Source organism: Staurois parvus, unplaced genomic scaffold, assembly GCF_062004578.1.
Source record: "Staurois parvus isolate SC_StPar_1 unplaced genomic scaffold, SC_StPar_1.0 ptg002140l, whole genome shotgun sequence".
NCBI lineage: Eukaryota > Metazoa > Chordata > Amphibia > Anura > Ranidae > Staurois > Staurois parvus.
The window spans coordinates 3,797,299-3,813,957 of record NW_028319936.1 but is presented as its reverse complement, the minus strand read 5'-3'; the positions used below and the strand labels follow the sequence as shown (position 1 = coordinate 3,813,957).

At 40.3% G+C, this 16,659-nt stretch overlaps 1 protein-coding gene across 1 annotated transcript in view; it reads left to right on the top strand.

Annotated features, from left to right (window-relative positions):
- The window catches only part of CCDC80 (coiled-coil domain containing 80), a 179,233-nt gene extending 162,874 nt beyond the window's left edge, over positions 1-16,359 (top strand). Inside the window, exons 7-8 of the mRNA XM_089665167.1 lie at positions 9,135-9,215; positions 11,732-16,359. Coding sequence (XP_089521293.1) covers positions 9,135-9,215; positions 11,732-12,081 — 431 coding nt within the window. The 3' untranslated portion in view covers positions 12,082-16,359. The remainder of the gene's footprint in view (positions 1-9,134; positions 9,216-11,731) is intronic.
- The last annotated feature ends 300 nt before the right edge of the window (positions 16,360-16,659 follow it).

Genomic DNA, 16,659 nt, shown 5'->3' with positions numbered 1-16,659 from the left:
CCCCGCTCCCCAAAGGTGCCAATCCTTAATGGGGAGCGAGGGACCAATCTTTAAAGCGGAACTTCCCCTTTTGGGTGGAACTCCGCTTTAAGTTACCTCCGTTATTGTATATAGCAGCTTCCAGCTGACAATGGTGGTTAAGGACATCGATTGGCGCATGCACCATTGAGATCTTGACAAATAGTGATGTCACCCCTCCCATTCACCTACATGGGAATCCTCGGCTATGTAAGCAAAAGAACCAGGGAAGGTAAAAGATTAGAAAAAAATAGCTTGGGGGTTCCCCCCTAATTCATACCAGGCCCTTCGAGTCCAGTATGAATTTTAAGGGGGGCCCAGGCAGATGAGTAGGTGTACCCCTTACTCATTCACAAGGGGGGTGTTGTAGCTGGCAGCTCACTTATTGTTGAAGAGGGCATCCATATTTCAAAAAGCTGCCCATCCGTAGGCTCCCATAACCATTGAGCCAAGGTTGTGGGGCAGAGCCCCTTGTTCTCATCAACAGAGTGACAAGATGCTTTTACAGGGGGACCCCCCCCATGTCTGGTATGGAATTTGGGGAGCACCCCATTTTTTTGTTGCATGAGGTCCCCCTTAAAATTCATACAAGACCTGAACAACTGGTATGAATTGTGGGAAAACCCCCATTCCATTTTTTTGTGTAAGGATTCCCCATTAACATCCTTGATAAGGGTCTGGTTGATTAATGAAATCCCCATCTGTTTTGTTTACAAACAGAACAAACAGCAATTTAACCACTTGGCGACCGTGCGCCTGCAATGTAACGCAAACAGGCGGCTGCTGTAGGCAGCGCGACATACCCATACGTTGCTGCCTATTTCCGGGTTTCAGGCGTGCGGATGCGTGCTTCCCCCGGCCGGCACCCGCTGTGATTGTAAACAGCAGGAGCTTGTCAGCAAGTCCCGACCAACGATTCACAGCTGGGTCCTGCTGATCAGCCGTGTACAATTACAGCCCAGAGTTCTGTGTTGGCAAACAACACAGAGTTATGTACAGAGGAAGCAATATGTCCGTTTCTCATCTCTACAAAGCAGGGATGAGAAACTGAGAGATCTCTTAGTAAAAGCAGTACAAGGTACACACATTACACATAGTTAGGCACATATTTAACCCCTTGATAGCTCTATTTGTTAACCCTTTCCCAGCCAATGTCATTAGTACAGTGACAGTGTATAGTATTATCACTGATCACTGTATTAATGTCACTGATGATGTCATTGGCAGTCAGTCAGTTCCCCCCAGCGTCAGTTAGTGTCAGATTGCCCACCGCACTATCACAGTCCCATTATAAGTCGTAGATCTTCACCATTACTAGTAAAAAAAAAACAATTCAAGTAGTATATAACATAGTTTGTAGGCACTATAGCTTTCAAGCAAGCCAATTAATATACACTTATTGGGGTTTTTTTTACTCTAAAGCATGTACATTTTGGCCATACTTTATAAAGAAATTAGATTTTTTAAATTTAATTTTTTTTATTGTAGGTGTTTTGTAGCAGAAAGTAAACATTTTTGTTTTTTATTTATATCGCAAAAAATAAAGAAAAAAAATTGTTTTGATGAAATACCATCAACAGAAAGCTCTATTTGTGTGAAAAAATGATATAAATTTTGTTTGAGTACAGCATTGCATGACCACGCAATCTCCAGTTAAAGTAGCACAGTGCCAAACAGCAAAAAAATGGCCTGGTCATGAAGGGGGTAAAATCTTCCAAAACTGAAGTGGGTAAACACACTTTTTTCTTCGTAAATTTCAATGTTACTGTAGCAGGTTGTATACATTGCACAGGCGCACCAGTTTACAGGCAGGGTCAGGGTATGCCCCGGGCATGTTATTTAACAGCTTCCCCTCCGCCCTATAGCAAAAGTACTGCTACAGGGTGGCACAGCTGCACAAAATCATGTAAGTATATGGGATTTGCATTTCCGGGTAGGGGGCACCCTACCCGCACTGCCATTGGTGGCTATGGATGTCAATCACCAGATTCCCCACCGGCACCTGGCAATCGCCGAGTAACACTGACAGGGGAGAGACCTGTGTGTAAACAACACAGGTCTCTCTCCTGCCAGCAATAACATGCTGCTGTGTATTTCTGTGCACAGTGGAGAAATACACAGCAGCATGTTTCCTTAGTAAAATAAAACACACAGCACATGATGTAAAACAGCACACAGCACACAGTTAACCCTTTGATCACCCCAGATGTTAACTCCTTCATACCCAGTGCCATTAGTACAGTGTCAGTGCTTTTTTTTTGTAGCACTGATCACTGTATTAGTGTCATTGGGATGTCAGTGGTAGTTAGTCAGCTCCCACCCAGTGTCAGAATGCACGCCACAGTCCTGCTATAAGTCACTGATCACCGCCATTGCAGTATAAATAATTTTTTTTTACATTTAAAAAAAAATTCCAGTATATGTACCACCATTTTTAGACGCTATAACTTTCACATAAACCAATTAATTTACAGTTAAAGTAATGCAGTGCCGTATCGCAAAAAATGCCCTGGTCAGGAAGGGGGGGTAAATCCTCAGGAGGGCAAGTGGTTAATGGAGTTTTGCATTTTTTAATGTTTTATTTTAGGAATTATTAAAATTGGTTCTCTCCACCAAACAGAATTTTTTTTTTTTTTGCTTTGCTACATACCCAAAGGGCTGTTAGCTTAGAAAATATTCAGAATTTTTTTTACTTTAATGGGGTTCAGGGTTGGCACATAATCTTTACTCATATTTGCTGAACCCTTTTCTAACTGATCCTGGCTCATCAGTAATCCTCACACATGTTTTGGCCAGGGTAGCTTTTTCCCTGCCCAGCAAACTATGACAGCCACTGACTGGTGTGTCTGCGAAGTTTTCTTTTCCACTGAATAATGTGATTCTACCATGGAAATGATAAAGCATGCAGTGTTGTCATGACCCTCCCTCCTTCCTACTGAATTGAGGCTTAGAATACAGATACCGTGTTTCCCTTAAAATAAGACCCTGTCTTATATTTTTTTTGGCTCAAAAAAAAATAAAACTTATTTTCGAGGTAGGTCTTATTTTTGAGGAAACAGGGTAGCTTTACTAAAAAACAGAGTGGCAGTTGACACTGCCAAAGGTAGGAATTGCTCTCCTAGCCAGTGTTAAATATTATTAGATTGAGCCCTAACCCCTTCCATCCAACCTGAGAGAATTTATTATTTTCATTTAATTATGGAAGGTAATTAAATGGCGCATGTAGTAAACTTGGAAGGTTGTTCACTTTGAGGTCACAGCAAACACAATTAAACATTCTTTGTGTCTGCAGGAAAAAAAGGTATAGCCCTCTTCTACGGGAACTTGTTCTAGATTGCTCTACAAAACGGCTAGATGTGTTTCTAAATGCAGAAAATATGACCGTCTGTTATTATTAATAGAAGATAACACCACAGATTGTTGATCTTTGGGGGATGTAATTACCTTTGGGGATCAAGAAGGATTGTTTTTTCCAAACTGGATCAGTTTTTTTTTTTGTTCCTTCCTCTGGTTCAGCTGTGAGTTTATGGTATGAGGATACAGGTTTTATTTATTTATTACAGGTACTTATATAGCGCCGTCAATTTACGCATATATATATTGTACATTCATATCAGTCCCTAACCCTCAAGGTTCCCTAATTCACATTCATACATACACATACTAGGGCCAATTTAGACAGGATCCAATTCACCTAACTTTTTTTCCATTTCCTGAACTTGATAGACATGTCTTTTTTCAGCCCAACTAACTATGTAACTTGTTTAGTGATTGATACTGGGACATGTATATCACTAATATCACTGAATATACAGTTTACATGCATAGAAGCCCGAGCTTTTGATCATTGTTTTTAAACAAAGGCAACATCTCCACCTATTGGCTACACTAAACATCAACACTATTTAAAAAGATTACACAGAAACCTAATTTACATTATGGGTCTTTTTTTTTTAAATGCGAGAAGCATGTGAAAAAGTTGCCTATGATGACCAATCATATTTGATTTTCTAGCCCCTGGGAAATAAAACAAAATATCTGATTGATTTAATGTGCAAATACTCACCTTGTTTGGATAGCATAGGAAAGGTTTTTATTGTTTTGTCCCCATAAAAAAGATTTGCCCCCACATCCCCATTCCCCATATCAGTTTGGAATGGCTAATTGCTCCCACAGAGACAGAAATGTTAATTAAATAAAAAACCTTTTGTTTAGTATAGTAGAGAAAGATTGGAACCTTTATCATGTTTTAATTGCTGAGTCTATTGGTGCCTACCACTACTACAGGATACATAAACTCGCAGGAGAAACCACAGCAAACTGTGGAAGAGCAGGTACCAGAGCTAAAGTAGTTGCAAACCTCAGATATAAAATATGAACAAAGCATATCCCTCTATAGTGTGTCTCAATTAAAGCGATAGTAAACCACCAAAAAATAATAGCATATTGTGCTAGTATGCATCACATGCTAGCACATTATGAAAGACTTATAACGAAGCCCTCCAGTGGCATGCTGTCTCCGCTGATACCATCTTCACCTGGTCTTCCTTTCAGGTTCGCGGGCTCTGGCCGCTTGATTGGCCAAGCCGCAATGATGCCACTCCCACGCATGCACGCGGTAGTCTTGGCCACGGCACAGGGCTCTGAAGGAACAGCACGGGTATGCCGTTCCTTCAGATCAAATGCGCCGGTGACGTAATTGGCTGCAGGAACACTGAATGTCTCCTAAATGGTGCATGTTTAGGAGACATTCCTTGTACCTACAGGTGAGCTTTATTATAAACTTACTTATAGGTTCAAGTGTCCAGTTGGAGTTTACTTCCATTTTAAGAGCACTAAGTGTAACTTCAGTCTGCTGCTTCATTCTTCTGCTATCTGCATGAGGCACATCTGACAAGTTTTCCTGACACCAAGAGGTAAAAAGGTGACATTGGAGGGATCTCCAGCTGATTGACAGCCTCAGGTCAGTTTCATGTATGCTTTGTGAAAGGGGGTGTGTCCCTTTCCTCAAAGCAGCTCTCAGAGCTCTCCTCACTGTACTGTGTAATTTCAGCTCCACGCCCCCTGTTTTCTGAAAGTTCAGCTTTATAAATTCTGAACTTTGAAAACATGTAGTGGAAGGAAGACCTCAGATAAACAGGTACAACTTATGTAGGAGGATTTTTTACATTTCTGTGCATCACCTGAGCCCAGTCACTGCACAGGGTATATGTAAGAGTGTACAACCACTTTAATCTTGCAGATTCCTTCATCCATGCTACACAGTCAGGATGGACATCTCTCAGCTGTGACAAACAGGGTCATCCACTGAGCTAATTTCTGCTGTATTATCAGGAACCACCAAATATTCAATCAGTGGATGGCCAAAGCACTCTACTTTGCAACAGGCCTGATCAGAGACCCCTCCCTTTCCTTGCAATTAAAGTTTTTGCCAAGGAATGTGACTCAGCTATGCCAGCACAGAGCACTGGAGTGTGAGGGATGTGCAAAGCATTTTTTTTACAAAGAAAAAGGAATTTTGAGGTATTTTCAAGCAGACATGAGTCACAAATCATAACATGCAGGGGTACAAGACTTATGTGTGTCATTTCCTGATCCACAATTACAGGATCAATGGGTAGATTCTTGTTCATACAGAGTAGCAGCAGAATAAGAAGTGTAAAGAAGCAGCCAATGATCCAGTAACTTCTATACCACACTAAGACACAATATCATTTTCAGGCACTGCGTGCAGCTGTTGGGAGAACAATGTTACAAGATAATGAGATCTAACAAACACCGTTTAAACCTCATTTTATACAATCCATATATTTCCATTTGACTGTGTTTTAGAAGAAAAGGCTGTTCTAAATCAGGTCTCTTTAAAAGACTTTGGGGTCAATTCACTAAGAGTTAAATAACGAATGAAAAAATGCAGTAAAATAGCGCAAGCAGTAAATCTTTTGCAAATGTGCAATTTACTAAGAATTTTGCGGTAAATAATTCTTGCGGTAAAATATCTGCATTGCGGTAATTACCGCATGTTTTCATGCGGTAATATATGGCATGGTAGCTGGTTGTTAAGGAAACCATCCGCAGTGTCCTTAACAACGGATAACTCATAAGCTGTCAGCGAGTGTCTCACTGACAGCTGAATGAAAACAAAACATGCCAGAAATTACAAATGATAAAAAAAACAGTATGGGGCTTCCCCCCCCCTCATCATTACCAGACCCTTTTGGTCTGGTATGAATTTTAGGGAAAAACCCAAACCTAAATTTAAAAAAAAAGGCCCTTAGGTCTGGTATGGATTTTGGGGGAGCCCCACACCAAAATGTAAAAAAAAATGGCATGCGGGTCCCCTCAAAATCCTAAAAGATTGTGGGTCTGGTATGGATCTGGGAGGGACCCCACGCCATTTTAAAAAAAAATTTTGGTGTGAGGTTCCCCTTAATATCCACACCGGACCCCTAGCCATTTGGGGGGGGGGCCTCGCTGCATCTAAAAAATACCGCATGTGATAACTCCAGCAAAACCATAGTGATAAATATCGCATCTTTTTTACTTGCTGTTGTGAATTGGACTTAACAGCTTACCGTATGTTTTTTTGTGGCATTTACCAACAAATTTTAATTTTGCGCTAAATACCACAGAATCGTTTTGTTTTTTTGTTTACAAATTTTTCGCAATACGAAATGTCCAGGAGAACGCATTAAATTCGTAAACCTAGGTTTCACACCTATGCATGGTGAGGGACTCCAGGATTTCTGTCTGTTACAGATGAAGCACATTTTTTTGTTTCTCAGATCTTGATAAGTTATGGCCTGGAGCCTGGAATGGGAAAAAGCCATAAAGTGGAAGAAAAGCCTAATTATGCCTGTTTTTAAAAATGCTCCCTCCCCCTCCTCCTACTTACCAATTTTCAATCTACTCCAGTCTGGTCATGTACTTGCAGCTCTGTGTAAGGCTAGGTTTACACTTTTGCAGTTTGCATTTGATCCATTTCTGCGGTGCTTTTAGCGATGCGTTTTGCATTTTTGCACTTTTTTTAATGCATTTTGCATTTTTTTTCCAACCTGCTGCTGGGCAGAATAAAACTCAAAATGCATAAACAATGCATTAAAATAACACCTCAAAAATGCACATGCTTTTCTGCAGTGTCTCCATCGAAGTCTATAGAACCAAAAACATAACATTTTGCATTTAAAAAAGTCCCTGACCCTTTCCAAAAAACCCACCAGGTGAAAATGCGGAGATGTGAACCTGTCCCATAGGAAATCATGTTAAATGGACTGCTGTGCATTTATGCAAAACACAGCAGAAAAACACATAGGTGTGAACCTAGACTAAGGGAGCACTTGACAATGGCTGTAAGTTCCTGGAGCCATGACATCACCCATAGCACTCATGGTCTTGCCTTTGTCGGTGCCCCTTCCTCTCCCCTGCAGCAGCATACTCACTGTCACAGGGAAGCTGGAGCTGTAGGATCATGTGACTAGACAGAAGCAATTAACATTGGGTAAGCACACACATGTTTTTTACACAGATTAGTCAGGATAGGTAAGAGGAAGAGGGATGTAGCTTTTTTAACCTCCCTGGCGGTCTGATTATGTCACTATTTTTGAATGTCAAAGTGGTACATTGTTTTGCATGGAAATTTGTTGTTTTATATTGTAGGCCTGTAATTCTTAGGAATAACTCACTTAAATCTGTCCAAACAAATCTAGTAAACATCCCGGGTATGATAAAGTTTGAAACACAAAATCATAAATTATAATATAATAAATAATTATAAAAAATAATAATATAATAATAATAAATGTAATTCAATAATGTAATCAAACCAAAAACACTGAAATTTGAAACAGAGCACCAAGTTCGCACATCACTGAGCTCAGTCGCAGAATCGTCGCTGTCGTCCCTTTCAATGTCTGATGACGAATTTCTCCATGAGTCACTATCGCTAAATTCTGTAAGTGATTCTAATTCACGATCGCTGTTCTTTAGCTGGTCTAAAACCGCTTTTGACCTAAAGGGACACTTTTTGGATGCCATGGACGTTCTCAAGTTTCCAGGCAGAAAGAACAGTAAAAGTGCAGGCAGGGCACAGGACAAAGCACTAGGGACAAAATTTAGGTGAAATGGTTTGGTACAGTAATATAATCCTAACAGATTACAATGTATTGTGTGTATGTCATGTTTTTACTTTTTTTGAATCTCCCTCCGGTCCCACCCCCCTGCGTTGCAACACTCGCAGGGAAGGGAAAACGAAAGACGGATGCCGGCATTGGCCGGAGGACACAGCAGGAGGACATCGCGGGATCGCAGGACAAGGTAAATTACACTACAGTGAGTGTGGCTCAGGGTTATCGCTTTTGGTACTGAAAATTAACCCCAAGCCACACTTGGGATTACCACCAGGGAGGTTAAGAATAGTTAATGTTAGGCTTTTCTTCCACTTTAAGTCCTAGAATTTCTCTGTGTAGCACTTGCATAGACGTTTTGCCCAGGAACATGTTAGTTATGTGTTGCAGGATCCACATTTTATGTTTCCAGTCTGGCCTACGGCTGGGACTATTGTGCTTTTATTGGTTGAGGCTTTTGCCTAAAACAAAGCACAAAGAGCCCCGATACAAACCCAGCAGATAGCCCCTAGGCCATCACCCTTCCTTGTTGTAGCAAAAGGTAACTCAACCTCAGTACCTCTGCAAAAGTGTGACATAAGTGTAGAAATGCTTTAATAGGTTGGAAATCCTGCTACTGGTATTCTGCTCTGCAGATCAAGAGGTACTTGTGCTGCAGCCTCTGCCTGCACCTTGCCACACCAATGGCCAACATAAACAGAGTATGTCCCGAGGCAATCTTGGATGCAGGAGATTCTGCTGGGTGTAGCTCTGCAAGACAGAAGATCAAAGGTTTAGCAGATGGTATAGGCAAGTATTATTAGTGTTCCTTTACAGGCAGCTGTAATTATTTTAGTCGCTAAGATGATTTTGATTAGTCCTGAATGTTGTACTATGTACTAATGTAATATAAACATTGTAATATGTAATTAATTATAGAAACTCACTAACAGTAGAGGAACTACATGATAACAATTTCTCTTTTTACTAAAATCAAATGCTTTTTTTTTTAAGGACTACGACACATGGCTATTTTGAAAATGGTTGGCATTGGTGTTGAAGGAGGAGGTGTTTTGGAACTCTACCCGATCAATGGTAAGAAAGTAAAAGATGAATTATAGGCTGTGTGTGGCCTGTTTATACATTTCTCATTTCCTATTTTGGCAGTTTACAAATATTTCCAATATTTGTATTCCACCCTAAACCAAGATGAATCAATTATTTTTAGTCAAGGTAAAAGGCTTGAGCCCTAATGCACACTGGATGTTTTTACAGCTGCTGTTTTTGGCTTTTGAAGTTTTTTTCTACAGCCAGTAAACCCCCCAGCATGCTATCCTATGTGTTCATGCACACATAGACTGTAATCAACGTTTTTTTTGGCTGGAAAAATAAACTCAGAACTAGTGGGTTTCTAGAGAGTTTGTAGCTGTAAAAATGCTCTAACGCTGAAAAATGCGGCAAAACGAGGTAAAATGTAGTAGAACACCACAAACAGACGTTTTTGGACTTTTTTGACCAAAAAAATATTTTTTTTTCTTCGTTAAAAAAAACCTGCTAAAAACGCAAACGCAGCTAAACGCTAATGCAAAAACGCTAAACAAAGCTGAAAAACGTCCATTTTTAACATGACTTTACACAGCTAACGTTACCAGCATTATCAAAACATCAAGTGTGCATGAGGGCTAAAGGAGAAGTACAGCCAAAACTCTTTTAGCTGTACTTCAGTGGATCATAGGAGTGCAATCTGTTCGGGCTGAAGTCCGCTGTCAGCCAATGTCACTTAGCCAGTCCAGGCTGGGGAAAGATCCCACTGAGAGTCGGAGCTAGGCACTCCCTCCCCTTCCACAACCCAGCACTCCAGTGAGCACGGGGGGTCGAGCAGAGCAGAGAGTGGTGACTGACAGTCACTACCCTCTGCTCACAGCAGCGGTCAGAACTCGGCGATCAGCAGTCATGTAATCCCTGAGTTCTCAAACTTAGAGCTGGCAGGGGTCCGATGCTGCATCCACCTAGGTAAGTGTAATTTGGGAAAAACAACAAACGTCTCTTTTAAAGTATTTTTGTAACTGTGGCATTTTTATTGTCACTTCTTTTCTTTAGAATGATGTCTCAATACATGACGGTCCAATAGGAATTTAATGGTCCTGTAGTTATTCTTCCCCCCACCCCGCTCCCCATTTCCCCATTCACAGTGTAGAATCAACCATCCCCTCATGTGCTTCAGTTACCCACTGCATGGGATCAATTTTTATATATAGCACGTGGTACTTTTATTATTATTCATTATATTCGTTTTGCTTTGGAAAGTTTCTCAATTCACTGCAGGCTTCAATTTTATCAAGTACAAATTTAAAAATATAGTTTTTATTTATTATTACTTTTTTGTTTGTAATTTATGTTTAAAAAATGTAATTAAAGACATATTTGATCAAATCATAATTGAAGCACCAACATCATATATGGATAGCACCATATTTGTTCAAACATTATCTTGGGCCAGCGTCTGTATCTTGGCCTGAGGGGCCTCAGAGATAAATCATGTACATTCTGGTGCCTGTGCAGTTGTTGGCTGTGCTCACAAATGTTTAACACATATCAGCTTCCCGGTTGCAGCCTTTCACTTGTAAATGGCTTCAGGGTTACAATGTTGCAATCTGATCAATGAGGGAGGAATGCTTCCTACTGCCTGCAGCAGACTGATCACATAATCTCAGCCTAGGCAAAGTCACTTTCCTGAAGCCCAAGGATTTTTCTTTTAGGCCGCATTCACTCATTTGTGTCCATGCACACATAGACTGTCATCAATGTTTTTTGGCTGGAAAAAAAAACCCAGGACTAGTGGGTTCTAGAGGAGTTTTTTACCTGTAAAAATGCTCTAACGCTGAAAAACATGGCAAAACATGGTAAAACGCCGCAAACTGGCGTTTTTGGATTTTATTTATCACATAAATTTTTTTTGGGTTAAAAAAACTCTAAAAAAACACAAGCGCTGAAAAATGCCGCTAAACATTAATGCAAAAACGCTACAAAAGCTGAATAATTCACAGTTTTTAACGTCACTTTACACAGCTAACGTTACCAGCGTTATCAAAACAACCAGTGTGCATGGAGCCTAACTGTTCCGGAAACATGGGCAGAAATGCCCATTTCTGCCCGTGATTTCTGAAAATGCGTGGAAAACACAGCAAAATGCACATCACGCTTGTGGTGCCATTATTTCTTAATGGCACCCCAAATGTGGGTAGTAGATCCATGTTTTGTTGTGCAATTGCAAAAGAACACGACAAAACTCACAGTGTAAAACGCACTTAGCTCAGTGCCAAAAAAAGGTACATGAGCTACCTTGATGAGTTGGTCACGTGTAAGGCAGTTCAAGTGAATGGACTACCCTATGCTATCATGTGACAAATGCACCAAAAAAAATGCGGCATTGCGTCAGCCTGTCTTAGGTGTGAAAGCAGTCTTAGTGGTACAACTTTTTTAAAAAACATCTTATTGCTGTATATTGTGACATATCAGGGATTTATTAATGCAGACTTGTTACTGAAAGGTCTAATTTAACCTTACTCCTGATCACTTTGATAACATGTAACTATTTATGACCATCACAGGAAGCTCCAGTGTCGACAGAGAAGATCTTTCCTTTAATTTGGTGAAAGACATAAGAAATTACTTTCAAGTCAGCCCTGAATATTTCTCTATGCTCCTGGTTGGCAAGGATGGCAATGTAAAATCTTGGTATCCTTCACCCATGTGGTCCATGGCAATTGTCTATGATCTAATTGACTCAATGCAGCTCAGACGGCAGGAAATGGCCATTCAACAGTCACTGGGAATGCGCTGCCCAGAAGATGAATATGGAGGATACGGTTACCATGGTTACCCACACCAGGGATATGAAGATGGCTATCAGGATGATTATCGACACCATGAGGGATACTACCATAGATATCATGACTAACTTGTATTTGGCTAAGACTGATATTTTCAATAAGAATTTAAATATGTAAATGACAAGTTTCAGAATGATAAAGGCGGTATATAGTTTTTCCATATATATTTTAAGAAAATGGTTCAAGCAAAGACTGCTCCGTCTTAACTTTATTCCTTTTCTATGAAGATATTTTTCATATGTATTTATTAAAAAATGCTTCAGATTCACCATTGACTGTTTGCTAAGTAGGCCAAAAGCATATTTTATCTGGTGTCAAATTAAAAAGACATTTATTGTCTTTGAAAGTCCCTCCAATATTTAGAAATAATTCCCATATATTTACTCTTTTTACAGTGTAAGATTTTCTTAGATCATTGCAGATGTTTATGATTTCTAAGTGTTTACTATATTAAAACATTATGCCACCAGGAACTTTTGCTCCATTGGCTCTGCTCTGCTCTACTCTTCATCATGTTTCTTATATTGTTCCCCTAAGACATTAGGCTCAGTTTACAAAAGTAGAACCTGTCTAACTTTTAATACAGTGTGTTATTCACTTTCTCATGTAATTTTTTTTTTTTACCTATTTTACTTAAATTTTTTTTACTTAACTAAAGGCAGGGCCATGGATAAAGGGGTACCACCGGTCCTCTTGTATGGGGCCCAGGACAGCAGGGGGGCCCACACAGGGGCCCTGGGTAAATTGGATGTGTGTGGGGGTGGGGGAAACTACTGGAACCGATCCCTGTATGGCTCTCTCTGCAGCAGCTGAAAGCTGGCTTCATCTCCTCTCCCTCCTGCTGGCTTTCAGCTGCTGCTTAGAGCTATACAGGGGATCGGTTCCAGTAATTGCCCCCCCCTTCCTGGTGCACCCATCACTCACCCTGTGCCTTATATGTTTCCCTCTGAGGCCCAGGCCCCCCTGCATGCCCCCACCCCCGCAGTGCTGCCAACTTCCCTCCTCTCCTTCCCACTGCCAGCTGCAAGCACACAATAGGATCCTTCAGGAAGGAGAGTGGGGGAATGGTCTGGTAAATATGTCACATTTACAAGCCCCTTCATTTCCTGAATGAACACAATGAGTGATCAGTACCAATCTCTCACAGTGTTCATTCAAGCTGAAGCATAGTAAACTGTGGGGTTTTTTTTTGGGGGGGGGAGACCCTATCAGGTCGGCTATCTGGGGCCCCATGGTTTCTAACAGCAGCCCTGACAAAAGGTATCATCACACAAATCAGTAGAATTTACTGCCCAAACATCATTTTGATCTATTGTGTGATATTTTAATTGTAAAAGGCAATGCACAAAGATTACTGCACAAGTTATCATTCGTTAAAATGATTATGTTGCTATTTGGATTTTTTTCCAACAAAATTTGCCTGCAGAAAAGATGCCTGATACCTACATTTCTGTTGGGTGCTGGCTCAGATCTTTGCTCTTTTCAAGAGATACAACTGTCTGAAGAATCATCTCACCCAAAACTTTCAGGTGTGTCTTATGCCTGTGTCCCTGCTGAGCTCTGTGGTTCCATCTGCCAGCGCCTACATCACTATTGTGCCCTGTACCAGAATAGGGGCAAGCAGATGGAACCACAGAGCCCAGCGTAGGAGCAGACATCTGGAACCCGAGGAAGGGCGTCAGACAAGAGGAATCCTTGGATGTCTGTAGCTCTTAAAGAGAGTGAAGTTCCAAGTCAGCACCTGACAGAAAGGGAAATATTAGGTGTTTTCTTTTTGTAGGCAGCTTTGTTCTACATTTTTCAAGCAGTAACATAATTGCTTTAAAATGCATTTATTTTCTGGCTGATGATAGCTGTAAGTTCCAAGGAAGTGTGTATAAAGAAAAGAATGAAAATGAGCTATCTGAAGTGGTGAAAATGATCATTTGGTAAATATTATTAGGAAATTTACTATGAGCTACAATAACGCATCTATTTTAAGGTCCAATTGAAGTTCTACACCTTATTTCTTTTCATAATCCTGTAGCAACAAATGTAATGTTTAATCTACTATTATGTGGAATGCACTAAGATACCCTTACGTGTTCTTAGTCATATTTGCACTAATGCAGAAATATCACAGGTTCCCAGTAGTCAAACAGTAGTTCTTCCAGTGTGTTGCAGCTTTAGCTTAGGTTCATTATTTTATGTTTTGAACCCATAGGAATGAAATGTGTCTGTCTATTGCCTTAGAAACAATGGGGGAGATTTATTAAAACTGGTGAACATAGAATCTGGTGCAGTTATGCATGGTAGCCAATCAACTTCAGCTTGTTCAATTAATCAGATATTAAAGGCTTGGGTTTAAACCCCCCCCCAAACAAAACAAGCATGTCATACTTATCTAGACTTGTTGATGGTTTTGTACAGAGTAGCCCTGATCCTCCTCTTCTCGGGTCCCCGTTGGCGCTCCTAGCCCTTCCCCTCTGATGAATGCCCCCAGAGCAGGCAGCTTGCTCCGAAGCCCCACTCACTCCTCACTGCCTGTGATTGACAGTAGTGGTGTCCAATGGCTCCCACTGCTGTGTCTCAGTCAATGAGGAGAGAGAGAGACCCAGGAGATCTGAGGCTCCCATGCACAGGGCTGGATCGAGATCGGGGTCAGGTAAGTACTGGAGGGGAGCTGCAGCACACAGGCGAATTAATGAAGGTTAAAAAAAAACCTTCAGCCTATACAACCACTTTAAGCTTTCACAATAAAACCTGGAAGCTGATTGGTTTCTATGCAGAACTGCACCAGATTTTGCATTGTCCAGTGTTAGTTAATCCCCCCTTTCCAGTGCATCATAGGGTCAGTAGCTCTTTGAATTCATTGGTGTGGCACCCAAAATATCTGCTTTCACCCTCTATCTTGGCAACACATGTTCTTTAAGGCAGCAGCTGCGGTATTTTGACACATTGCATGTCAACCATGAATCGTTTCAATATCTGAAATGTTCAAAAAGCTTTTTTTTTTTTCATGTGGCACCTTTTATGTATATTTTGCTTAAACAATAGACTTAAACATTGATAGACAGTTAACTAGACTGAAGCTTCATCTTGCAGTATCATTACCTTTAAATGGCCTGCATTTGCTTTTTATGCAGTACACAGACATTCCATAAGACTATTATAGTAAAGGAATTCCAGTCTGCAGTGAGGTCACTTCATTAGACTGAATGGAAAATCCTTCTTTTTTTGGGGCCAAACTCCCTCTTTGTCTATTAGAGTAAAATAATACCTATGTATAGTCTCTGAAATATAGGCTATTACATATATTGAGTTTGGTAAATAAGATTTATTGGAACTAATATGTAAACCTAAATGTAACCTTGCACCATTCTAATATGCCCCCCTAGTGTCCAAGAATTTAAATACTACACTATATATCCTTCCAAAATGGTTCTGAATTAGCAGACTTTATGCTGACTAAGGTGTCCTTTTATGACACAGAGAATAGCTGCGATTCAACGGATCTCAGCTATTCTCTGGTCATTCACAGTTTATAACACTCAGGAGATCATGTCAGCCCTTCACTGGAGATCTGTGTTCTCCCTCCAGATTCTCCAGCCCAGAGCTGGAGAATCAGAGGGACCGCAAACTAAGCAGAGATAATTTACCTCTGTTTAGTAAACTGATCTTTTACTGTACTCTCGCAAGATTATAGTAAAATCAGCCGTTTTCCAGAGTTTGTAGACCATTCTCCAGCGTTTGGAGACCGTTCTCCCTTCGTTCGGAGAACTGCTTCATAAACTGCATTCACAGGAGAACTGTGTTCTCCGAGAATGCCGGAGAACTGAACAGCGATCTATTACCGCTGGTTCATAAATGGACACCTAAATACATATTTTTATATGTATATTGTAAGAGGATATTGTTCAGAGTGTATATATCAGAAAATCCTGTCCTCCTTGAAAAGTTTCATCCATTTCTTTTCCTAAGAGGCAGAACCTGTTTCTGTGCTGGCGATGGAGCATTTTTGTATGCAATATTATGGTAAAACAGGCCATAATTTGTAAGATGATTGGTAAAGAATGGCTTATTGTAAGAACATAATATTGAAAAAAACCATAATATTAATGTAATAGCCAAACATTCAACTTTGATCATTAAAACTATAACAAAAAATTGGGGATATAAAACTAGAGTGGCATTCACTATGTGGGGTGTATTTATCCATGGAGGTGGATTGTTAAGACCACAATTTATTAACCTTGCTGTTCACAATCTGCAAGATGACAACATTGTAGCACTAGTTTGTAAAGCAGAAATGGTGTGTGATAACAAATACAATGTGCAATCAATTAATAAAGATTTTTAAAAAAGAATTATTGTTCGTGTGATATTTTTTTAAATCTACATATTAGGCACTAGCAGTGATGTTATCAATAATCATGTCTGGTAATATAACTAATTTAAGAAGTTAGCTGTGGAAATGCTAGTCTTTTTAGCCAGATATGGTGACATGACATCTATGAGAAAGCTTCAGGCAACTGCAAACAAAATCTCAAAGGAGTTTAATTATTATTACTTTCCAAAAAGGAAGCCAGCACTGGCACAGCTGGCAGTGTGTTGAGTGGCTCCTCCATCTTCTTAAACACTAGCCCACTTTACCCCCTTCCTGCCCA